Consider the following 26,258-nt stretch of genomic DNA (forward strand, 5'->3'; position numbering starts at 1 on the left):
TCAAATCCATATATTCTAATATATACTTTCATACTATATGTATACTAAAGCAATGAATACTTTTAGTGAAACGTACCGTCGCGTCGGGTACTGGCCAGGTAGCCGCGTGAAATTTCTTTTCATTTCTGAGAGGTTGTAAAGCCCTCTAACCGTCGTTCGCCAAATTAATATTCAGCGGCTAGTTCTAATAATCGGAAGTTTTCTAAGTATCGGAAGCTGTATTCCGCAATCTGAATTTACTATGACCTTTACGAAATGATGTTCGAACAACAAGTGGTTCATGAACGATTGAACCTTGCGATTTTTACGGAACGATTTCTTCGAAGTTAAGGAATGAGAGTTCACGAAACAATTGAACTTGAAGATTTGGAACGATTACTTCGAATGTCGAAAGACGAGTGTCGAAGTTTCCGGAGTCCGTTTCTTCTTCAGCGCGAACCCCCTCCGAAACGTGATTTTGGGGGTTTGCCAATCGATTCGCGTTGATTTTTCTGGTTTATCAATTGGCCATCGACTTGGGGGAGAAAAAGTCCCAGATCACCCTGGACGATCTGGTTTTTTCCCCCAAGTCGAAGGCCCCGTTAATTTTGTCGTGGAAAAAACTGGACTCTGGATTAAGACGCATAGCTGCACGTGCGTTGCAGACGTTTTATGGCTATATTGTTCCACGAGTTTGCGATGGTCGTTGTAGTCAACTCGCGTCTAGCGCTTTCGGATCGTTAAAGTGCTTGAACGATTTAGGACGAAATTTGCCAGATGCGAAATATTCGATGACTTTTTCGACAAAGTCAAGTTTCCGCATCTGGCACCATAAACGAGCGGAAAAACCCGAGCCGACCGAACGGAACATTTAGAGAAAAACAATATTAGATTATTATGAATACTGATAATTCCAAATTTGTTATAAAATTCAATTGAATAAAAAATAATTATATATAAACGTGTGTATAATAAAAAATTTAATTGATCATGTTACACGTATCGTTTTAATATTATTGTATAACCCAGGGGTAACAAACTTTTCCGTAAAGAGCCGCAAGAAAAAGAATTCCACTACCAGCTAACAACTAACTGATTCTTGTTTATTACCGAATACTCTATGGAATGACGCATACTGTGGATATTTCTAAAGAAGAAACCATGTAGGGAAAATATTAAAGCGGTTTTCAATTCGGACAGTTACAAAAAATATGTGCGTTTTGTCGCCATCATTTGATTGATATTGATGATTAAATACTATTTGACACGAATTATTAATAATCAAACTATAATATAATAATCAAATATAATTATAATAATCAACTATGTTTTTATGACATCGCATGATATAACCACATAAGTCAATATCTTGAAATCGTATGTGTTGTATAAGAACGTATTCGTATTCACAAACATATAATACCAATGTGTAATCATTAATATATATATTAATATTATGAGACAGTACAAGTCATTAGCAGCTCATAATGTTGCTTGTAATGAAATATTTTTCAAATATCAAGATTGTAAATACGAGGTAAATCGTTGATATATATTGCACGTAGTCAGTTTATTTGTTGTGCACGAAAGTAACCTACAAATTTTGTCTTATTCCTGATCACAGCATCCGTATCGTAAATTCCTTGGTTACTGCAACGACATCGAGAAACAAATGTCTTTGTGCATAAAAGGGCAAGTAAGTTTTACTGCAATTCTATGTAATAGTTTCTGTAATTAACTATCTTATTACAAAATATTAAACAAGCAAACCAATTTATAGGTTAAAATGTATACCTAATTACGTAATGTTTCATTATAGCTAGAAATTAATAGAACAAAAAATAAAAAACTTTCAGAGATGAAAAGAACAGCTATCGTTCAAAAAGAACAAGAAAATAATAAAAGTACGGTATAAATTGATTTCGAAAATTTTTTTAAAGTAATTTAGTTTGTACTGCATACATAGTCAGAGATACTTCATTTTGTTACAAAACTTATTTATACAAAAATTGTAATAATCAAAAATGAATGTTGATTCTAATAATGAACCAATTTCAAAAAGAATTAAATCATCCAATGTCATGGATGAAAATTTATTTACTACACATGAACAATTGCAAAGTAAAAATACTTTGCACGAGGAAAGTAATACTGATAAGACTTCTGAATATCAAGAAAATATGGAAGTAACTGGTAACGAAGATGAAGGAATGTCGCTAACTAACGATGAGGATGATCATTTATTTTCATTTCCACCAGACAATGACATTACAGACATGTTAGAAGGGGTGAAATATGATGGACTGTTTCCAACAATTACAGATCGATATTTTACTGCTCATTACAAATTAGATGTACAAAGTACTACAGATGATATTTGCATTCTGATGCATAGTAATCGTATTTGTATGCTTACTTTGGCTCCAAGTCATGCAGCTTTACAGAGCAATGTACAAATAACAAAAGTAGATTTTAAAGTTAGCGAAAAACTAGATAGAGTTTTGAATAAAGTCTCAGGCAAGAGTAAACATGGTGCTCAACCTTTGCAAGCTAATTCTAATATTTGTATAATTACTTGTTCAGATGGAAAAACATATACTATAAAATGCTGTATAATTGGAAAATTAGTAGAAGTAAATGAAGCATTATTACAAAATCCAAAACTTTTATTGGAGCCTCCACATAAGGGAGGCTATTTAGCTATAGTGCTTCCAAATATAAAACACTTGGATAAAATGAAAGAATCTTTGTTAACACAAAAACAGTATGACTTTAAGATTTTAGAACGCGGGAATTCTGTTAATCAGTTGAACTCCAACAAAGATCAAATTACATTATCCATTGTAAGTTGATTTCGCGTATAAAAATGATCGTAATTGTGATTTACTTGACTTCTGGTAAATGTACATATATGCATTTTTTAAGGTAAGAACAAATACACAAATGATAAGAAATGACTCGTCTTGTACTTTTTCCGTCATTACAACTAACATTATGTACTGTTAATTTCAATTGTTATTATTTATCGTATAATGGTGTAATCTTTGGTGTAACGTTTGAATTATAAAGTTAATGTTTTATCAAATATGAATTGTTTATATTTTTAGTATTTATTTATTCTCAATTTTGAAATAGTATTCATAATTCCAAAAATGTACTAATATCATAGGACTAAATACCACAAATTGAAGTTCTTGTATGGCACATATATACGTAATAATCAAAACTAATTTCTTTAATTTACTGGAACCAGCCAGTTGTCCACATAATTTTCTTGTTTTTAACATATACAGTTCAGTAAATTAATCTAAGTATAACCTACCAAAGTGATGAAACTAATGTTCATTTCTTTTAGTGGAAGTAGATTCTATCCTCAGTTCTTGTTTAATATTACCATCTTTTTCATTCACAGAATTTTTTACTAGATTTCCTAATACAATTCCAGCAAATAGAATCATTCCTACCCTGTGATTAGACATGAACTTTTTTGCGCAGTCTACAGGATTATTGATGTTCAAGCTGTAGATCTAAAAATATATTTATGTTAAAATTTTTATACTAAAATTGCACATTCAATACTAGTAAGTACTAGTCTTATAGTTTTGCCGCAGTTCTGTTCTCATCCCGGAAGAATTAGACTGTGTAATATTATACCTGATTAGCAAGATGAACACCGACCAATCCAACTGCACCGTAATACGGCCAAGTTTGCGCAGTTAATATACCTGACGTAATTAACCCTGCTATCATTGCTGAACTAAATCCAGACAAATACATTTTTGTCTTATCTTCAAACTTTAAAGCTGTTGATTTTATACCTATTATAATATCATCTATTTTGTCCTGCAATGCAAATGACAAGTATTAAATGAAAAGAAACATGAGAATGTAGTTTAACTGTACCTGATGCGCATATATAGTGTCATACAAGAGTGTCCAACAAATTCCAGCAGTATAAAGAGGTAGACATACGGACCAGTCGCATGATCCTTGTACAGCAGACCAACCCAAAAGTGCGCCCCAATTAAAGGTCATTCCTAGTATCAATTGCGGCCAATATGTTACTCTTTTCATAATGGGGTAAAGTATCACTAAAACTGTAATAAAAAAATGTTCAACGATATAACAATGTTTTAATGATTACTTCAACAGTATTTCTAAATTTTAGTCTATAAACCTCTTAAGTCTGTCGGAACGAACGCGGGGAAGCTCAGTCCCAATATGTGGCCGAGCACCGAGATAGCATAAGCTAGCCTACGTGAATATTAATATGATATCGTAGTGTACAATAAATTTATCTGCAAAGAGTGTAACATGTCGCTTTGTGTATAATGTATATACATATAGAGAGTGTTCCATCTAATTTATCACCTGGAATAACTCGTTTGTTTTTGATAATATCAAAAAAATGTTTCAGATATAAATTGAATGGTTTTATGGGGAGCATAAGATAGTGTAAACAGTTTTTTTTATAAATGGACGCGTAAAGGACATTTAAAGCATAAAGGTTTACATTAAATTAAGAAGAACCCTGAATGGGTTAGGTACATTATTATAATTCTATGTTGTGGAGAATTTACTAATGAGAGTAGATGATCAAATTAAGAAATACTGTTTTGTATTGGTGTTTAGAAAAATACCTAGCGAGCTTGCACCCAATATAATACTATAAAGATTTAGTTGTAACAGCACAAGCAGTCCCAAAGTTAATTGACTTCCAAGGAAAACAAGCGATTGTAGAGGTGAAATTTCTCCCGTAACCAATGGTCTATCTTTTGTTCTGGCTACCTAGCATTAAAAAGATTTCATAATATCTAATATTAAAATATTTTTCAAGTTAGTATTACCATCCCATCGATATCTTGATCCCACATATCATTTATAATGCATCCCGCTCCACGCATGATGAATGCGCCCATTCCAAAAAGTAGCAAAAGTTGGATATCTGGGAATGCACCTGGTGGTGCCGCCATGGCTATGCTCCAACCACAAGGCCAAAACAATAACCATGAACCTGTATATATAAATTAGAAGCATTTCAAATTACTTTTTTTAGTAAGGTGGCATAATTATATTATAATTAATTCTACAATATACTTATAGTTGTATATTATCTCACCTATTGGTTTATCCATTCTTAATAGTTTCAAGTATGGTTGTACCTTAGGGGGAGAATTATCAATTATCTTTGAAATAAATGTTGCTGTTTGTTTTCTTTCATTCTTTGTCTTTGGTAAGATTTCAACAGCATCCAATGTATTCTGGATCGGTGCATGATTACTTTTAGTTTTATGTTTTATGTTATATGTAAAAGATGAAGTATGAACTGTGATGTGAGAGGATAATTGGTTAACAACACAATATTTTTGACTAAAGTAGGATGTAAAAAGTTTTCCGAATCCTATCAATCGTTGACACCTTCCTACTATTATCATTGTTCCGTGTCTTATCTTTTGTTATTAATAACCATGAGTTTGATGTAACCTCAACTTCATTCAATTCAATTCATTACGTGATAAAGACAAAATTGTTATGTATAGTTGTACATATATTATTGATAACAAGTTGTCAATTGCAACTCCTAAATCATTGTATATTATTTAATTGCATTATGTAATTGATCCAGTAAATTGTACCACAAGTTCATGTGGTTGCTTTACAGTAGAACTTAAAACTAAGCAGACTACATGCATCACATGCATGTCACGGTTGCGTAATAATATGACATGCGCAGTTTTTAATTACGTTTTGATATGTCAGTGCTTGAAAGAACTTTGTATCATAAGTTTGATAAGGAATAGCAAGAAAAAATTTTTAGCAGTCATAACTTGAATCTTCGACGTATCTGTGCTTATATATATGCGTATAAAAATAAGATACATAAATAATAAGTAAGTAATTTAAAAAACATATTTTATATGTACAACATTTCGTGAAAAATCTAGTAGATTTTGAAAATATGTAGTTACACGCTCTCTTTGAACGAAACCAGATGGATTGTAAGGGTCGACGAGGTAGATATGTATGTGTTGGGTAGTATATGTGGTTAAATCTATGTTATTTTTATTGATTATTGTAGGTACATATGTAAGTAGCAAATGATAAATTATTATTTAAAGAGAAATCGCTTTAAAATAAACTCATTACATTTGATTTATCATCGATTATGTATACAACTTCAAAGTTTACACAACTGCTTCCAGTGTCCGTACCATGGCTTTGTTGTTAGACATAGCCGGTTTTAGTACTTACGAGCCATGTTGAGCAAGAGGCAGTAAAACTGCGGGAATTCGATTTTGCACTGGATATACAGAGCACACAAATGCTGCATATTCCTATTAAGTACAAAATCAGATTCTCGCGGTTTTGCTGTTTCTCGTTCAGTATGATTAGTACTGAAGTCGGCTGTGATATTGTACTGCAATACAAGACTAGGTAAATTATAACGCCGTTGTTCAACGACAACAATTGTACACATTTGATGATGACATGAACTTCGAAGATGGCAAAAGACATGACTTTTATTGCCATGTGAAAATGAGACTTAAAAGACTAATTCATTAGGAGAGAGGGAGCCACCCGTTGTGTATCTAAGTTTAATTGGTTGCATTTTCATACAAGCTCTGTACGAAAATGGCGCCATAATGCTTTGAGGCCTTTATTCAAACAATTTGTAATTAATGTGTATCGTGTAAACTAAATAGTGATATTTTATGTTTAAGGTACTCACAGCTGGGCTACAACTTTTTATAATGTCCTCAACCCAGAAATTTGAGGTTTTATTTATTTTGGGTGGTCCGGGTGCTGGTAAAGGTACCTTGTGTTATCATATCGCAAAAAAATATGGTTATGTACATTTGTCAGCTGGTGATTTGTTAAGAGAGCAACGTACAAAGCCAGACTCAGAATATGGTGAACTTATCGAAAATCATATTAGGGCTGGGTCGATCGTACCCGTTGCGATCACTTGTACTCTTTTAGAACGTGGAATGCAATCATCCGATAGTCCTCATAAAAGATATCTGATCGACGGTTTCCCGCGAAATCAGGATAACGTTGATGGATGGTACAAGGTATGCTGTAATAAAGTTACTGTAACCAGTTTTAAAGTGTATTTTATATTATCACAAATAATTATTGCATTTTTAAAGGCAATGAAAGTAGACGTTTAGAAGTAACATCTAACGGTTGATGTCCCCTTGCTATATATTCTAATATACTCTGTTGTTAGGCAATGTCTGATAAATGCATCGTGAAAGGGGTATTATTTTGCGAATGTAATGAGGAAGTATGCACAGAACGATGCTTGAAACGTGGGGCTGGTGGAAGTGGACGAACCGACGATAACAAGGAAGTTTTAGTGAAAAGACACGAAACTTATATAAAAAATACATTGCCTATAATCGATCATTTTGAGAAACAGAACATGGTTTATAGACTAAACGGTATGCTTTCACCCAAAGAAGTTTTTAAAAATGCTGAAGAAATTTTATCTAAGATTGGTTGGTGATGTAACTAGTGAAATTATTAACTCAAATGGTCTAAAGGAGATCAGAGATTTATTCCATTTATACCTAATTACATTTTATTACAAAATACATATATATTTTGCGAAACAAATTTTCTTTATAGATGTAAAATAAATGCTTTTTATTGTATTTAATAACATTTATACAAATATTGTATAGATTTAGTCCGAAGGTACATAATCTTAATTTACTTAGTATGGATAGCATATTGTTTATTGTATATTATCACAACCGATTGATGTGAAAGTTACATAGAAAAATACAGAATTATTTGATTATGTGTCCAATTGTCTAATGATTAGGGGTGTGCGGGATTCCCGACAATGTACGGGATATAGAATAATATCTGGAATTCTCGGAACACAATTGTGCGATTGACTATCCGTTCAGAAATATCTACCGATATTAAAATTCTGCATTGTCAGAATTATCGAAATTTGCAATTACTTTCTACAATATTACTAACATAAACATTCCCGATTAATAAGATATGTAATCTTCGAGAACACAATGGCTTTCGGATTCTGGTAATTGTTGGGAGTATGGAGAAACTTAAAATGTCGGGAATTACAGATGTTTTCGGGATTTTGAAATTCGAGGGAATCACGGATGTTTTTGGGATTTCGAAATTCTCAGGATTCCATCCCGATCTCGAGAAAAATTCCCGTCCCGATCGGGATCTCGCACACCCCTACTAATGATTTCTATTTCGAATACATTTATTGTACAAATTTAGAATAGAATAAATGGGAATTAAATTAATAATCTCTAGTATTATTAATTCTAGTTATCGTATTAAAAATATGGTTTTGATGCGACAGTAATTTGTTTTCAGTATCTATCCTTTTGGAAGCCTGTCTTTCGAATTACGCATTCACAGATATTGATGTTACATAATGCATTGTTGTATACAAAAATGAAAGCATTTAATTATTTTACGTTATGTTGCATTTTAAACTAGTTGGACGCTCATTTACTTCGTTAATTACAGTTAATAGATTTACGTTATTATTTTCCAATAATCCGTCTATCAAGAGGTTCTCTCGTTATCGTTACTTCGACAATCAAAAAGATTAATATAATACAGTTTTGAATTATTATCATTTTTATGCTTAAAATGAATTATAAAATTACTAAAATACAATTATTTTGTAAAGGCACAAATCTATTATACTAATTATCTTTTTGTCTTGGAATATTGAAATTCCAACATGTTTGTATTAATATTATTTTATTATTCAATTTTATTTCAATGTGATAATGCGTATGAATAAGAAATAAATTAAACGCTGAAACATTAATCCTCCGTAGAATGGCGATTTTACGTGTACAGTAATTGCATAAGTTGACCCCAAATTGGAAGACTTTTAGAGTAACTTGATTTTATATGAAAATATGTATATATGTCATTGTTGCTTGTCGTAGCGATTTATATTTACTGCGGCGCGGTACAAATACTTCGACCGTTTTGAGTAATTATTTTTATTTAAAATGTGTGTTACCAAAAATGATATGCCTTCACCGTCAATGAATCGACCCGTTTTCAACTTTCTCATCGTGATAGCCGAATCTGTATCGTTAATGAGGTATTACGGTCGCCGAGAATCACGGTCTGTAGTGTGTGAAAATAATCCGGTAGCTCCGAGTCGAAGTGTTGCTCAACGTGAGCCTTATTCGTGCAATCGTTGAAATGAAATATTATTATTTGGCTAGTAATTGAAAAATAAACAGCAACCGACGGATCAAAATTGTACGATAATTATTTTTCACATAGGTATGAAATTAAACTTAAAATATAGTTTTAACGCTGCTATCGATTAAACAAAAATATTACTAATATTATCGACGTTACGATTGCATTTTAACCCTAACCACGATCCAAACAAATTAACCGGTCAACTGTGGCGATCTCTTTGCAAAGCGCGCACCAGTGTGCGTCGCAATAATCAAGCGATGACGGGTATAGTCGTGAAACACAGAGTATGTGCAATATGAAATTAGGTTGTAATAAAATGACTTTTATTTTTTTTATTTCACTACTCACATTTATTTATTTACTTAAATTAACGTAAATATTTTGCATATGAACGAAAAAAAAAGCATGGTACAATGCGTAATGAATATATGAATCCGTAATTGCTTCTGTGATGACCAATAAAAGACAACGATACATTTACGAAAACTAATTCGTAGTATATGCGGTTTTTTTTATATTAATTATTTATAATTTTTATTTACTTGTTTCATTTCGTCTTTACCTCTAAACATTTTAAACATATTAAAATTTACGAATATAATTTAGTTCTCGCCAAAATTACAATTCAAATATCAAATTGTAACAAAATTTTACGCATGGCGGATATAGTCGTCGAACACACTTAACTGGTTAAGTAGAAAGTTACTGTCCGCTAATACATATACATAATATGTTGGTGGAGGATGATGTCTAAATTTAACGATTGGTTTCGCCATTGTCTGTTTACGGAACGAGTATGGTAAATATATAATAGAATAACTATATCTATAAATATTTACAAATTTTGTTTGGATTTCAGTTAGAAAATGCTACGAACTTGTGTTTGGACTTAACGAATACCCTGGTACGCGCGTCGCCGCTGTAAATTGTTTTAATATCCCTCAGGGGCCTACCGTTGCTGCTTTAAAATGACCGTAGAACGAGAAAAGGATACAACGTTACAGGCTCGGTAGACACGATTTAGTTTTTAATTCTGTAAGGAATTATACGGGTTGTGTATCGAAAAGGCAGGTGGTGATGTAAGCGAGGGTGATGGCATAGTAATGCGAGAATGGCGAGAGCGTGTAACGAACGAAGGAGACCGTGGCGGAAAACGCGGCTGGTCGATAAACGGATATCCGCGGAAATAGTCGATCGAAGAGGAGCCAAGGAGAGACCCTGTTAGTCGTCGTGGTCGTTTCTCACGCGGCGAGAGATCCGTTCGATCTTCCCGATCGTCGAATTCCTGCCACGGTGTCGCATACGCGCTCCCACTTCTCCTCCGCCGAGAGGAGAAGACGACACATTACGCGCGGCGCGTAATCCTCGGTCGCATCGATAAGAGGTGCCCATCGGAGTCGAATGCTCTTACCCCCATCATCGTGCCAGCGCCTCCGGTAATATATAAATGCACCAGCGATTGACAGAACGTACAGTTCACGTTTTGACGTCTCGTACTTGCCGGTACTTTTACGCGTGCACACCTAGCCCACCAGTGGACACGTGACCGCGCAACCGCCACGTGCTTCGGCCCTAAACGACACGCGTCCCACCGTCCACGACTACGATGCGTTCTCCTGCCTTCGAACGACCTTTAAACCGCCGTCTTCTATCTTTTGTTCTTCTCGCCGCGTTCTCCAGACAATTCGTCGACGCTCGTCAGCCGGAAACCGTGCTCCTCGACTTCCTCGCGAGACCCTTTGCACCCTCTGGCAATGCGTCCGAGCAGTGCCTCACAGATAGCGCGATTTACTTGACGGAAGTCTCTCGATTCGCGCCCTGGGCTCTTCAGAGTAAGTCTACCTACCGCATCTCGTTTTTACCTATTATCCTCTTGGCTAAACTTAACGCCGTCTGCCACCGGTAGTCTTTTCGTTTGTTATTATTTAACGATCGTTGGTGTTTTGTATTCGTCGACGATGTGATACAGAGAAAATCACGTACACGTGACAACGGCGTGTCGAACGTATCGAATATGAGTAATGTTACCAAACTCTACGTAATACTAATAACATAAGCGATTCTAACGTATGCATATTCATGGAAAGTTAATTGTTGCTTAGGTTTTCTCGATGTTATCTTTAATTTTATATTGCATACAGTTACCGCAAGCATAATGTTTATACATGTTTTGAAGAATGAAACGCGATTCATAGCAAAAAGAGGGATCGACGGCTTATAGATTAGAAGCAAATGTATCGTTCTCGAGGTCTGAAATTAGTATGTAGCGACAATATAACACGATTTAACCAATACTCGAATGCTCGTTGGTTACACCGTGTACCGAATTATCGTTTGGCTTATGCATTATCTTGAATTTTGATAACATTGTGCGTTTTATCGCGAAAGAGAATGGCTGATTTAGACGAAACCGTTGACACAAATTTTTGATCTCTGGCCATCTGGCGAGATATAAAAGACTTGGATGAAATGGAACAGAAATTTGTGTTTTCAGATAAACGTTCGTCTCCTTCTTTGATCAACTTTAGATATTTCTGTCCGCGATTATAGAACGCAAAGGTGCTGGTGCTCGAACGTTTAAAAGCGAAACGTTATTTTGTTGCTCGAATCTCAGTCGAGCGGCGGCAGGAGTCGAGATGCGTGGTTCTTGGGGGGAAAAGATCGCGTCGATCTCTCCGTATCGCGGATCAAAATGGCTAGACGCATCGCGTTCGCGACTCTAATAGCATCACGAATTTGTTGACCGAATTATCGGGCAAGTTCGAGGTCCATTGCAAATGTGTTGCAAGCTTGCAATTGCGATTCTCGATGCTTCTCGTTATCAGATGCACTCAGAAAATTCCAAGATACTTACACGTCGTCTGCAAAAAAATTTTCACGCAGATCTAAGACGCGCGGAGCGAATGTTCGTTGTTTTGCTTGAACAATAGTCGAGAGCTTTTTAGAACGCGTTTGTGTCTTGTACGATGAATGACGAAGCCGGACTCGGTTTCGTGGATTGCTCAATTGGTTTCGCGGGTCAGTGAACCTTGTACTAATAGCTACTTCAAAATAGAAAGCGAGCAATAGAAATCGTCGCCGTAAAAATACCGTTTTAGGCGATCTGTTTGTGGATCTATTCGCGCGTGATTGTCCGGCGCGTCGCTCTTGTATTTGACAATTGTTCGTTTTACTAATTTCGATCGACTATATCAAAAGTACATCCAAGAAATTCCCTTCAGCCGTGTATATTTCGTCGGGGTTGAGAGCTTAACGATCGTTGGATAATACTTTCCTTCCTTGTAGGTAAAAGAAACAATAACGCGAAAGAAGATACAATACGCTTTCATTGGTGCAAACATATCTATTTACGTGAACCAAGAATATTTGTCCGAGACCTACCACAAAGAATTAAAATTTATCAGTGAATGGCGTAAACAACTTCTCGATACACGATTTCGTTTTGTAAACATTGCAGATACTGCTAACCGACCGAAGCTCGACTTCGTCGAATGCAATTTTTACTAGGCTTCGATTTAACTTCGTCGAATTTTTATTGCAAGAAAATTCCAAATTTCATTTGTCACTACGAAATACACGAGACGTTCATCGACAATAATAATTATATGCTTCTGTACGTTCAAGTATTAGCAACGCGTTATAATCCAAATTAAAGGCGTGATTCAATCGGTGGGAAATTAATCCAATCACCTGTGATCGCGATGCGCGTCGGTGTCAGTGTGTTGCTCGATCACCTGGCGAAGCTACGTTTTTCTCGATCCTCCTTAATCTTTGTATTTTAATATTCGAGGCAACGATTTACCAAAGCTTTTAAAAGAAAAAATAATCGATGCCGCAACGAATACGGTCGTTTAGAAAATGTGAAACAATTAGACAATTACATCTGCAGGGTTACATCAGCGTACAAATGGCAATAAAACACGCTATAACCGAATCCGTCACACTATCTCGACACGTTTTTTCATCGATCGACCGTCCATTTATTTTGCCAACGGTTCGACAAATTGTCTCCGGCGTCGCGTAGCGAAATAAACGAATTGCAGAGGCAGTTCAAATCGCCACGTGGAATAAACCTGTCCGGAGGATGCACGGGAAGGAAAACGGGGGAACCCGAAAGAGGAAAATTTCGAACGTGTTACGTGACGCGTGCAAATTCTCCCGTTGATTTTTCCTTTTTTTCCCAGGATGATGAATCCCCAAGGCCGTGCATCTCAATCTCGACGCGTTGTTCGATCGGTTTTATTATTCTCCAATTTTATCAACAACGATCGAAGAGTTTTTACGCGCGAACGCGAGGGGACCAACCTTGCGGTACTTAATAACAGACTGCAAATAATTCGCGAACGAGTGAACGTCTTACGATCAGGAGAATGCTGTTTCGACAAGTTTTTTGTCGCTACCGATTTTATTATCCGTTTATGGAACCGCGATAATGAAACCATCGATTCGACGTCGCTAATTTTTACCTTTAACGCGCAGTAGAATATTAAGTACAAGTTTACCCGTTGATAAAAATCCATTCGAAAGTTAACAACACGTATGTTTACTTTTCTTGCATACGGTACGGGTTAGGTAATTGCAATTTCCTTATCAGCTTTTTCAATGAGAGGGGCACCGGGCAAGAGTAACTTTATGTTATTGTTTTCCGTTTACCAGAGAGCCATTGTTTCGATACGTTGTTCTATAATCTTGTTATTGTTACATACATATTTACGATATCGCGGCAAAGTAAAATTCTGATCGCACGAGTTTTACATTGACTTTGATGCCATTAATGGCTAGCAGAACCAACGACAAGGACACCGATATTTCGACGAATCTCTAGCTAGTTTTAATATTATCTCCTCGACTCTCATTTTTGCCATAGTGACCGATTACGCGTCAGGCCTATGTTTTCTGACATCCATTTCTATCGGATCTCTGACGCTATTGCGCTGCACTGTTTGTGTTAGATTTCTTTTTTTCCATCGATACGGGTTCCCCGTGCTATCGTCTGCAACATAAGGAAGTCGATATTATTGCTATCGTTATTATTATGTGTAACATAAGGAAGTCGACATTATTACTATCGTCACCGTTATCTGTATTTATGCTGAACTTATTCAAGTAGGTCGTTGTGAACACGCGTTGGCCTAATTGTTTCGATACGTTTTATGATGTCGGAACAAATTCGATCAACGTACGATTGATAAATAAACGCGTGAAATTATTCGTAATTGTTTATTGGTGGTCTCATAGTATCTACACAGTGCCGACGATAATACACGACAAATTCGTTTTTCTAAAATGCATTTCGAGATATTGTGGAAAAAAAAAATAAGAGTATCGATACTCTCGTATACTGATCTTAAATACAGTTCTAGGGGCACGATTGTAGACTCTGTTTACATCATGTTACACGGATTAGCTTGCGTTTCTACTTATTGTTAGTTACAGAAACCGAGATAAAACTATCTTCCCGCGTAAACACGAGTTATCGAAATATCGCTAAAAGTTACGTCGAATTTACGTTCCTTCTCGGCGAGAAACATTTTCTCGCGTAAAAACAGTTGGATTGGTAAAAAAGAAAAAAGTAATTGCAAAGTAATTTCTTATCATCGACACACAAAAATACACGTTATGTAACATTTAGTCAGCTGGCACAGCGATTTTTCTTTTTTCGAAAGTAACAGAGTAAAATGTGATAAACGCGAGTCTGAAAAATCCTGCATCGTCCAATAAATACGTGCCTTTGGCAGCTATTCGATGCTTCCCGTTGACCAACGACGGGAATCAGAATGTTAAAATTATTTAGCGACGATGGCTGGGTTTCTATCGATATTATTTTTTTTTATTATCGGCACGCTTTGTTCCATTTCCACGAAGCGAACGGTTCTGGTCGCGGCCCGGGAATTGTTTTTGCGAAACTCCGCAGTAAAAATCGAGGACGGGCCGAGTACGCGTCATCGTGCAGTTCAAGGCTGGTTGCGTGCAGTTATTTTTTTTCGTTTTTATTCCAAAATCGAACGCCAAGCGTTTACTTAAATATTGAAACGTAGGGACCGCGGAACTACGAACGTTAACGTAACAAATATCAGCGACGAGATTTTATAATAGTGATTGATGACAGTTACGAGCGCGTCGTTCTTTTTTACCTGACATTCGGACTTTAGTTTTTCGACCGACGAAATACCAAAGGTTAACAATACCGCGTTGGGAATCGTTGATTTACTAGGACGTGCGTTTACAACGGATTAAGCATTCTAAGGTCACGAGTTCGTTTGCTCCACCGTCGATATCTTCATCCATGACGACCGAGAGCGATCCATGTATCGCGCGCGAGGATCTTTTTTTTCCGATTGACGAACCGGAGGAAAATTTTCTATCGGCGTCGAATGGAACTGGACGGCTGACGCGTTGATTTTTCGCGAGTCTGCTCTTATAAATTGCGAGTATAATCGTTCATCGAGAAGAGAAATATTTCAGAGTAGGTTGAACCATGGGTGACACGACTTTTTTCGCTCGTAAACAAATATAATTTCCACGACGAGTAGAACGAGAAACGTCTGCCGTCGGTGCACTAAACAAGACCATAAGACCGTCCGCTCGATAATAGAGTCAAAGTGGAATGATAGAACGATGCGTAGCAATATTTTATCGAAATCCATGCGCCGTGAAAAATCGTGCTCCAGAAATAATGAAACTGTATCGGTGCCGGGTGACTCGAGCGAAGGTCAATAATAATCCTGCTAGTGAACGATATCAAGGTCCATAAACGAGGTAAAAGACACGTTGAACGGCGGGTCTTGGATCACAACGACACGCGTTCCTCGATTATATGGATAATTTTCAATCGTCGGTCGTTTCGAGGAAATAGAGAACTATGCGCTCCAAGATTTACATATTCATTTATTTACGGGATGACATTTCGGCAGGCATAACAGAAACCTTGCAGACATTTGTAAAAGAATTACCACGGTTTCTCATAGGTCAACTATCTATACGTTACCAAACATCCGAAAACATCTGAATTTCTCTCGACCTCTGCCCTTCTCGTTATTGAAAAAGATCTTGTAGGAATATTCTTAAAATTTCACTTGCCTTGAAACAAGAAAAAAACAAAGTGTTATCTGCGGACAAAGTCTTAACTGTCGATCTTACGCGTTGTACAAATCGACAAGGTTTACGACGCTGTAAAACGATTCAGTTCTCCGCCAGAATTTTTTAACATTTCGCGAACGGTGCAAAAGTTGCAGCTTTAGGGCTTGCGAGCTTGAAATATGTACTTTCACCCATTTTTAATTAATATTATCACACGATGCGCGCGTATCTCGCGCTCGTTTGCACTTCCGTACACATGTTGCCGTTCGTGTCTACCGCACGATACGAATTATCGATGGTTTCGCGGCCATCGTAAATTCGTTTCCACGCGTTTAACATTTTATTTTTAGACAATCGTGCATTACTTAATCTAACGTTTGCCGCAGCATTTATTTCTGTATCGTCGTTGAGGTTCGTAAGTAAATTATTGTTATGGATTATCTTAAACGTTTTCTTCCATACGCGTATCTTTATTTCGAGGCTCGTTAAATACGGCGCTTGTATTGTGTTCTGGCGATCGTAGACAGGATAAAGAATTAATTGTTCTCTCTCTCTCAATACGACTTCCCTCTTTGTTTTTTAAACAGAGAACGTACAACATGCTCGCAGATATGACATTGCAATGGAGAAGAGTACTCCAAGGATTGACCTTGACACGTCATAATCGACACTGCCGGGCTTCAATCTCAAATATGAAAAGAGATTTTTTATGTTCGGTTTAAAATTTATTGAAATTGCACAATGAACGAAGGCTGGAGAAACGTAACTAATGGTATGCAAGTCCACTGAGAGATCAGAAATATATCGCGAAATTTCTGAGCGAAACGATCGATCGTCATGGTTTTCGAAAAAATTCTGCTTTCTACGAGCTTATCGCGGTGAAAATATTGAAAAAGATTTTCTCTCAAAATACCAAGAGTCGTTATCGTCGAGAAGATTGAGGGCAGAAGAACTCCTTGACGCATCGGCTGTTCGCGTACGCACGTCAACCGGTTCCATCCGATTTGTTATAAAGCGTGAACGACTATTAAATGCCAACGCGATAGCAACGCGTGTGCGTATATTCGCGAGAAATCGCCAATTTTCAATATTAAAATCGAATTCCGTTCGGTATCGACGATCATCGACTAACGATCCGACATTGGACGCTCGATCGATCCTGCTTCGTTTCATTTACAAGTTCGGGTTTGCGTTTAATTATTACCGATAATTAGACTGTGGATCTCTATGCAAATTCATATTTTTATTAATAAAATTAATGAAACGGAAGCTTTGTAGAGGGTTGCCTCGACCCCTAAACATATAGTATAATAACTCGTATCTAGCTTTAAGTAATTCTTACGTTAAGTGCATTCTGTAGTTTTTTGAGAATTTAAATACGATACAACCCTCGAAGACTCCATCGAAACATCTATCTGTCTACTGCGTGGTTGAAACAGTAACGTTTAATCGTTGAATTAGAAGGCAAAGAATAAAGAGTAGTTGGAAGAAAAGTGCATAGACCTTCCTCTGAATTCCAGTGTACGACTCGTCCGTGAAAATTCCAGCGGGTATAATCACGGGTAATTACAAGCTGCTAGGCAATTACGACGAGTGTCTGCGTGTGAGAAGCGGACACGGATTTACCGGGAAGGCCTGCACCGCCATGGTACATTTCGACATTGCGAAGGACACCGGTGAACCTCGGGATCGCGATCTGGGCGATCTGTTATTCAATATGGCCGTCGCGTCGGTGAGTGAATTTTCATCGAATCATCCAGGTGGAACAGCTGTAATCGAATATCAAAAATTCAGCAACTCTCCATACATCCTTAACCATTTGCTTTTCACTGTTAATTTAAGATAAACCTAATTCTCAATAAAAGGCGTGAAAAATATTCGTGTCGAGATCCTTAAAAAATCGATTAGAAAGAAAAAAAAAGATATTCGACTGTCTTAAACGAATTGTTCTTCTGTCAAACGGAGTGATAAATCATTTTGTTTTTTATCGCGATAACGCGTCTGAACCCGGATTCATTTAATACCTTATCGGTCATTGTTCGGTAACGTTATCAACGAACGATCTTGTTAATGATTATCCTTATCGACTCATTCGGTGCACGCGCGCGCGCGTCTTGGGAGTCTGAAACACAAGAGAACTTGTGTCATCGGATTTTAGGCGGTGCTATTAACGTTTTATCGAGCAGTTTATTAATTATATTAATCCGAAACTACGAAATGATGCATTCGTTTAGGGTACAAAATGGTCATACGGGAAAACGGTGACCTACGAGTGGATGTGGTGCATCCCTTCGACCTGTAACCAGACGGAAATGCAGACTGCGTTGGGGACTGTCCTCGACTCTCTTAAGGTGAAAGGTCGAGTGGATGTCGCGGTTAACGTTCCAGAGAACTCTTGTCACACCGCAGAATCGGATCAACCAGTGTTCGACGCAACCGACTGGATCTACATGTAAATATCCTTATCGGATTACAAGATTCGTAGTTTTTGTAAGAAATGCAACAGCGACCGCACCGTTGTTTGCTCGAGCCATCCAAGGCAAGGCCAAACTCGCCATCGAAACACCTTGCACGACATTTTTAATTACGCATAAAATACGCCGATCGAATTGCGTTCGACGAGGAAGAAATCGATGAGCTCCAATTGATTAAAACATGCGTTGTTTGCCATTTATGTATCTAGTTCGCGCAGTGTAAACAGTTTTTAAGCCGTCGAACAGTTCACCGTGCGATAATGTTATTTAAACAAACGGTCCAAGAACTATTTTGAACAACGTCCAATGACAGTTTACGCAATCGAATGATCTTACGACAAATGTTGTCGGTTTTCATTCAAGTTTTTCGCGACCCACGACCGGAGAAGGTCGATCCAACGATTTTTATCTTCTCTGCGTACACTGGAAATAGCATCAATTTATTTCGGTACTAGATCCCATATTTTGTACGCTGCCGAGTCGCTTTTTTCGAAAGCCTCGAGCGCCTCGTGGTTGAAAAAAGTTTCGCGCGTTCGCTTAAAATAAGCTTTCGCGTTGCTCGACACGCAATCGTTTTGCGAAACTCCTTTTAACATATAGGTCGTGTTGAATTTCAGATCGATCCTCGCGACATTCGCGGTGATCATTATCGCCAGCACAAGTTACGACATCGCCAAGCAAGGCCGTTTGAGCGCGTTGAACCGAAAAGGTGGGTTACTCGTTCTTGTTGCGTAAACGATAATTCCGCGCAAAGTCCTGCTCGGTTCGACTTATCGATTCCTTGACAGTATCAGGAAAAGATCGATAACGCGACCCGATAACGATACTCGATCGGGCCCGATAAGCGTCGAGAGCTGTTTCTTTGAAAGCGTTTATCGATTCGTAACGATTTACAATCTGATACGAGGGTCGTTCAACGAGGAAAGAAACAAACTATCTTTGCTGAAACATTGTTTATTTAATAAGCGGTATAATTCTTCCGCATTGCTTGATTATTAACTTGTCGTTGCTCCTCGAAGACTCCCAAGTAATTTCAGCTTAATAAAATTTATTGCGTCTGTTCAGGTACGCGTCACGTTCTATTGACTGCGTTCTCCGTCTACACGAACGGGAGAAATCTGTTGAGAACGGACAGACACAGAGATTCTATTCGATGTCTCGACGGATTGCGTTACTTAAGCATTTGTTGGATAATCTACGGTCACACGTTCTATTCCGAGGTCGTCAGCGTTAAAATAAACCTCAACGAGATCCCATCCGTAAGTAAAACAATCCTGGGAGTTCGTAAAATATTTTGTTTCACTCCGAAAGCGTTCCCAAACGGTGATGCCGAAGATCGACGTATCGCCATAAGTACATATTATTATAGAACATTTACGAAACATTTCCTCGGTGCTAATCAGAGCGCTATACTTGATATAATTTAAGCTGCACTTGAATTGGGGCAACATGCTGCTGTTGAACGCGAACATGGTCACCGACACGTTTTTCCTCTTAAGCGGCGTCCTGATGGCCTACACGGCGATGGCAAAGGACGAAAAGAATCTGCGAGGGAGTTTCAACGTGATCGGTCTTTATCTTCATCGTTACATTAGACTGACACCGGCGTACGCGATGATGATTGGCTTTTACGCTACTCTTTTCTACAAACTTGGAACCGGACCGGAGTGGGACCAAACGGTCGGCCAAAATAGGGACTTCTGCCGGGAGAATTGGTGGACGAACCTTCTCTACGTTAACAATTACGTTAATCTAGAAAAAATAGTGCGTATACGAACGATATCATCTTACGTGGCTTACACTCTCCATTAAAAATTGGTCAAGTTTATTTATTTAATAACTTCCTTCTTTCATTTTTAGTGCTTGTCTCAGTCTTGGTACTTAGCGACCGACATGCAACTCGTCTGGTTGTCTCCGATTTTCTTGTACCCTATGCTCCGGTTCACCCAAAAAGTCTTTTGGCTCGTCGTCGCCTCGGGCATCGTTATCTCCGTCCTCGTACCATTTTTCATAACATACGTGTTGGGGCTACCAGGAACCATGCTTTATTACAAGGAGTAAGTGTTGAAATTCGTGAAACGTTCCATCTTCGCCTCATCCTTTCTAAGACCTTCTCGGGTGCTCGTAACGTCTGATTTATTTCGTACGCGATCACTGATTTCTCCACATCGTTCATTCTGAACCGCGATCCATTCATCGTTCGTAACTCCGCCATATCCTTACACGAATCGTCCTGTTGTTTTATTAAATAAAATTGGAACGATCGAAGACTGACGAAATATTGTATAAATAAACGTAAACTTGAGTTTAACGAAGGATATAATCGAATTAATTTAATATATTCTTTTCTCTAGCTCCCTGGCCGAAGTTTACGTGCAAATTTACACAAAGGTTTACAATAGATACGGGTCTTACTTAATAGGATTGGCTCTGGGTTACATTCTGTACAAGACACGAACGCGAGTTGTGAAAATACGTTCGGTAAATACATTTTATCGAATGTATTTTAACGTTTCAATAGTCTGCAATTGACAACATTCCACAGATTTACGTGATCCTTGGCTGGTTGGTCGCTGCTGTGTCCGGTTTGTTCATGGTTATCGAACCTCGATGGATGTACTTCGACGATCACCTCTACAACAAGTTCGAAGCGAGCTTCTACGCGGGCTTCCATAGGCAAATCTTCGTCCTTTCCGTTTCTTGGATCATTTTCTGCTGTGTTCACGGTTACGCTGGTAACTTCGATTTAAATGCATCGTCCCTGTACAACTCGTCGAACGTTTTTAATTGTCCATCGTCGTTTAAGGTTTCCTGGATCAATTTCTCTCGTGGAGAGGATGGGTTCCCTTCGGTAGATTGACCTACAGTGCCTACCTGTGCCACTACATCTTTCTGCTCATGCAACAGGGGTCGGTTCGAACGCCTGGAATAATTTCTAGCATGTCGGTCGTAAGTACCTGAGATTCGAGTCATCAGCAACAGTCTGAGAAGACACTTTGAGATCACCGGCACAAAATTTCCATGGCAATTGTGTACTCAATCGAGAAAACTTGCGCGTGCCTTGCAGTTTCGTAGCTTCTGCAGCAACCTGTGCCTCACGATGATGTTCTCCGCCCTCTGGAGCCTCTGTTTCGAGATGCCTTTCATGACCCTGGACCGCACGTTGCTCTCTCACAGGAAAAATTTGTTGAGGCTCGCCGGAAACTCTGACCAAGGGAAGATGTACGGTTCCACCGACTCGAGCAAGGAGATCTATCGATCCACGAACGAGTCCTCCACCACGATCTCGCGGGATTGCGAGGACAGTTACAACGGAAAGCCCAGCGACGTCAGCGTGTACGATTCCACGGGAAACGTTAACGGCTATCAGCCGGTTATTTACGAGTCGAATTCTTCGCAAGACTTGAAGTCCCACTCGAAGGACCAAAAGTGTCCTTTTATTTTCGTGATCGGTGGCCCGGGGAACGCCAATTCCTGGACCAAGAAGGGTAACGTTCATCAAAACAGCGGCTTCAACGAAGAATCTGACGATGCGAAACGAAACAATGATTCCAACGAAACGAATAAAACGAGAGACTGCTGATTAATTCGTTCTGTATCATAAAATAAGCTTGCGGGTCAAGTATTAATTTATACGAGGATTAAAAATCGTTATCGAAACGTTGGTTTAAAACGTCGATCGCTATGCTAGTCGTTAAATCCGCGAAAGCGATATCGTGACATTCGTAAGATGAAAGTAATATGAAAATAGGGGTAGTTTAGGCGTAGAACGATTAGTAGGATCGTTTAGAGTATCTTTCGGTGGAATGTCAGTGCCCAGACTAATGGAAACAATGAATTTTTTAATAAATAGGGTTAACGGAAGTGTGGCGACAATGTGCCATAGAGTATTGGTGTTGTAAATCACGAGATCGCTGGATCGAGACTCAATATGTAAAATATTTCGGTACAATTTATCTCAGTTTTCTTACGCTCGCTCTTGCGTTTATATTAATATGCTAGCTTGTCTGTTTTATTCAGGATGTTAATGAAAAGGGGTTCAGAACTTTCTAGATAGATAGACTCGGCAAATGGAAGAGAAATGTGGGTAAAAAGAATTAATATTAATATAAAGGTCATTACTATTATTACTGAGGTTGTTATCGTTAACGAGCGAATCCTTTAGTACAAAATGCATAATATAAAGATATAACTAGAATATAAGAAGAATATATATGTTACACAAAAATCAGAATACAAACAAATATCTAGAATCCAGATAATACTAGTCAAAGATCGATTGATTATTATACGTTCAGTTGCAAAAATAATACTCTTTAGTTATTGTTAATGTATGTGCGTACGATATCACTAATAAATCTAAACAAGAGATCATAAATTTGTAATTATGACACGTTATTGGTTCAAGAGGATCCACATTAAAAGCAGTAAAACGAAAATGCGGTTGTTAAAATACGAGGAATGTGATTTCTAATTAGTAGAACATTGTTGGTGCTCGTGTCGCTGTTTACTTAGGCTAACTGTTTTTCCTCGACCATCTTTTTTCAGGAACTAGAAGCGATAGAAGACTAAGAGACCGTAAATCGAGAAGAGAATGGATCGCCTGTTTTGTCCATGGAAGTAATCGATACGATCATAGGGAACAAGCATTCAAATTCATTCCTGTCCATTTCCTAAAAATACAAAAACCTAGATATCCAAGGAAAACTCTTGTCATCGAGAAATATATAATCTTCGTTTATATTGTATCCAAGTTTTATGACATTTGGATACAAGCAGAGGAGGGATGGGTAATTTTCCTTGCCCCACTAATGGAGTAAGAATGGAGATTGAATAGGGGTTGCGTGAATCGTCGGGAAGTATTGGCAAAACAGCGACGATATGTGGAAGTTGGATGACATCATTAACGGTCGATGGTGCGGCTTCAAGGGTTGCAAGTACAGTCGTAGCACGTGCTTAAAACGCCCTTGGGACGAAGACGTTCTCCCTACCGTGGGAAAACGAGCTTCGTATTTTCACCAAAGCAGCACGGTCAAGTATTTAAAAAAAAAAAATTCCAAAGTTAACTTTTCTTCCGCCATCGACGTCGCGTAATTTTTTGACGATCGGTTTCTCTGTCTCCGACGAAGAGTAAGAAATAGAATAGAGAGTTTACCACGTTGATCAAATGCCTACCACAAGATTGACCATCGATCGTCGAGTTAGGATGCATCCCCGCGATCAACCGTGTCCCGTTTTAATAGATAGGGCGTTCGATCCGAATGCCACGAGTGGTATGCATTTAGTAATTGCGGAGACAGGTCGATGGTAGGTCGTGATTGCGTAAATTGGGGTGTCGTTGGTGGCAGCGAGTGGCAGCGGAACGAATGTCGGGCAGACGCCCCGGGGCGTCGAACAGAGGGATCGTCGACGCGACGGGCATCGACGTGTGCTCGACATCTGCGAGCCCACCGTTTTTCCGCAATGAAAACTCACTCGAGAGACATTTGTCCCCCTCCCCGCCGTTCTCTTCCACGATTTATTTATGCCCTTGCAACGACACCGACTCCTCCTCCGACCTGGCCTTTTTTTTTCCACGCGTTATTAGCATGCACAATGAGCCTCCCAGACCGCGTACCGTTACCAAATTTATGTCAATTCGTGAGGGTAGTCACCGAAAACAGATGTCTGCAAACCTTTTCCTTCATTTCTATTCGTGGTCCTCGCGAACTTGACGCGGAGGGTCCTTGAAATTGCTGAATAGCGGTCGAGTAGCCCATCATCGAACACTTTTTCAAACGTGGAAGTTCTGAGGGGCCATAAACTCGAAAATGAATCGCCTGTACGCGCTTCCGTAGAAGCTTATTTTTCTACCTTCGCTAACGAACAAGACCAATCACTTTTTGTATTCAATGAATGAGAAGAAGTGCAAATTCCCACTTACGATCGTATCGCGACGCACCTTGCTTCCGGTTCGGTGTCTCGAATTTCAAGGACACCGAGTCGGATTCCTGGTCGACGTTCTCCAATTTCCAGGGCACCGATCGCGGGGGCAGCTCTTTTTGCGATATCGTCGCGAAGGATGGGACTCTGGCGCCGACCTCCCTCGACGCGGTCGCGAACGTCTTCTTCAAAGGTCTTGTAACGTGTGTCGCACGCCACCACCGCAATAAACTGAAACCCGAGGCTGCATCTGTGACAACTTGTTCATCCTTCGCATAATACACACCCAGGATCCGTCTTGGTTCCCATTATCTCCCTGCAACGAACAAAATTTACTCATTGTTGGCTCAGTCTTTTCTGTACGTGCCACGCACATGGACGCTTCTTTGTCGAGGAAAGCCTTGAAGAAATCTGTGCGAACAGGCCCCGTTTCAAATGGAATTGGACGTCCCTTTCGGGTTTCCCATTTTTATGCACGCGTACGTCCTTTCGTTGTCCTTATTTTTAAAGATTTTAAGATAATACTTTGCAAACATTGTCGTGAAATTCGTTCGCGGAAAGCGAAAGAAGAGGGGGCAAGAAAGGGGACAAGTTGGACGGCTCTTACGAGTGTGAAACACGAAGAGGCGTCTATAAAAAGGCTCAAGTGGTTGCACATGAGGGACTTTAGGCTTTTCGGTTACCTACGTCAGCGATTATTCTTTCTTTCTTTCGAACGTCGACGGGAACTCGTAAATTTTCGAACGACGGGCTCGGTTGGCGCCGGAGAAAATCCAAGATCGCGTTTTCTTTCACAATTTACTTTCTTTAAATCTAACTGTATTTCGACTCAACGTTTTCTAAATACTCAAACACCAGCTCTGCATAGTTTTATCATCGAGCAACCGAGTATCAAATTCTATTAATTCGAATAACTGTAACGCTTTATAGATACAACTGCGTGACACGATCCGGGTTAGATCCGCGTTGGACAGCGCGAGGCGTGGGTGATTACGCGAATCTCCGATTATGTCACTGTTGCGTAAGAACACTCCGATTGCCAGAAATAGTACTAATATCACGTACAACGAAATCAGGTCTGAAGTTTCTGGTTTGGAAAATCCTTGTTCCTTCCTTTTTCTAATCGAGAGTGTGCAGAGATTATGGACCAATAAAGAAATTTCGATTTTACGATTATGCATCTTAAAAACCACCCATTTGGATATAATGTATGCATACCAAGAACGATGAGAAATAGAAAAAATAGACCCGCAAGAATGTTTGCGTATCGTTTAAGTCGAGCGAAAAAATCTGGATCGAATTTCGTGTAAGAGATCCTACCGATCGACGCCCACCAGCCGCATCGATCTCATCGCGAGTAATTCGAGACGAAGGCGTAACCGGGCATTTCTTTTCCTTCTTGACAAGCTTCTTTTTCTTCTCCCGCGGTTCTTTTCGACTCTTGTTCCTCGATCGCTTTCAAAATGGCGTGGACAACGTCGATCGCAAGCGTAGGTACAGGCAGAGATGCCACACGGAACCCCGGGTGCACCGGGGACACCTCATTCTATTTACTCACACTATGCTAGATCACGCGTA

General features: G+C 38.7%; 4 protein-coding genes across 5 annotated transcripts; 3 read left to right on the forward strand and 1 right to left on the reverse strand.

Annotated features, from left to right (window-relative positions):
- Window positions 1-1,339: 1,339 nt before the first annotated feature.
- LOC122401474 (UMP-CMP kinase) lies at window positions 1,340-8,213 on the forward strand. Its single transcript, XM_043403619.1, has 4 exons — window positions 1,340-1,516; window positions 1,604-1,675; window positions 6,702-7,052; window positions 7,211-8,213. The coding sequence occupies exons 1-4, from the start codon at window positions 1,436-1,438 to the stop codon at window positions 7,487-7,489; spliced, it is 783 nt and encodes a 260-aa protein (XP_043259554.1). The 5' UTR covers window positions 1,340-1,435; the 3' UTR covers window positions 7,490-8,213.
- On the forward strand, window positions 1,449-3,075 carry LOC122401472 (protein Abitram). 2 transcript variants are annotated; one of them, XM_043403617.1, is made up of 3 exons: window positions 1,449-1,516; window positions 1,604-1,675; window positions 1,799-3,075. In XM_043403617.1, the coding sequence occupies exon 3, from the start codon at window positions 2,004-2,006 to the stop codon at window positions 2,829-2,831; it is 828 nt and encodes a 275-aa protein (XP_043259552.1). In that variant the 5' UTR covers window positions 1,449-1,516; window positions 1,604-1,675; window positions 1,799-2,003; the 3' UTR covers window positions 2,832-3,075. The 2 variants fall into 2 exon arrangements, with proteins under 2 accessions (XP_043259552.1, XP_043259553.1); XM_043403618.1 differs by lacking the exon at window positions 1,449-1,516 and having other exon boundaries at window positions 1,554-1,675.
- Window positions 3,170-6,631, reverse strand: LOC122401471 (4-hydroxybenzoate polyprenyltransferase, mitochondrial). The gene is made up of 7 exons (XM_043403616.1): window positions 6,232-6,631; window positions 5,099-5,141; window positions 4,827-4,993; window positions 4,620-4,767; window positions 3,883-4,076; window positions 3,634-3,822; window positions 3,170-3,506 (listed from the first exon to the last, which is right to left on the reverse strand). The coding sequence occupies exons 1-7, from the start codon at window positions 6,508-6,510 to the stop codon at window positions 3,315-3,317; spliced, it is 1,212 nt and encodes a 403-aa protein (XP_043259551.1). The 5' UTR covers window positions 6,511-6,631; the 3' UTR covers window positions 3,170-3,314.
- Window positions 8,214-10,690: 2,477 nt separating the features above from the next.
- On the forward strand, window positions 10,691-23,192 carry LOC122401470 (nose resistant to fluoxetine protein 6-like). The gene is made up of 11 exons (XM_043403615.1): window positions 10,691-11,036; window positions 17,805-18,016; window positions 18,519-18,736; window positions 19,376-19,467; window positions 19,824-20,017; window positions 20,187-20,522; window positions 20,619-20,815; window positions 21,113-21,239; window positions 21,304-21,493; window positions 21,565-21,707; window positions 21,826-23,192. Exons 1-11 carry the CDS (start codon window positions 10,811-10,813, stop codon window positions 22,339-22,341), a joined length of 2,451 nt encoding a protein of 816 aa, XP_043259550.1. The 5' UTR covers window positions 10,691-10,810; the 3' UTR covers window positions 22,342-23,192.
- Window positions 23,193-26,258: the final 3,066 nt, after the last annotated feature.

Source organism: Colletes gigas, unplaced genomic scaffold, assembly GCF_013123115.1.
Source record: "Colletes gigas isolate AHSC1104 unplaced genomic scaffold, ASM1312311v1 Colletes_gigas_Sc00025, whole genome shotgun sequence".
NCBI lineage: Eukaryota > Metazoa > Arthropoda > Insecta > Hymenoptera > Colletidae > Colletes > Colletes gigas.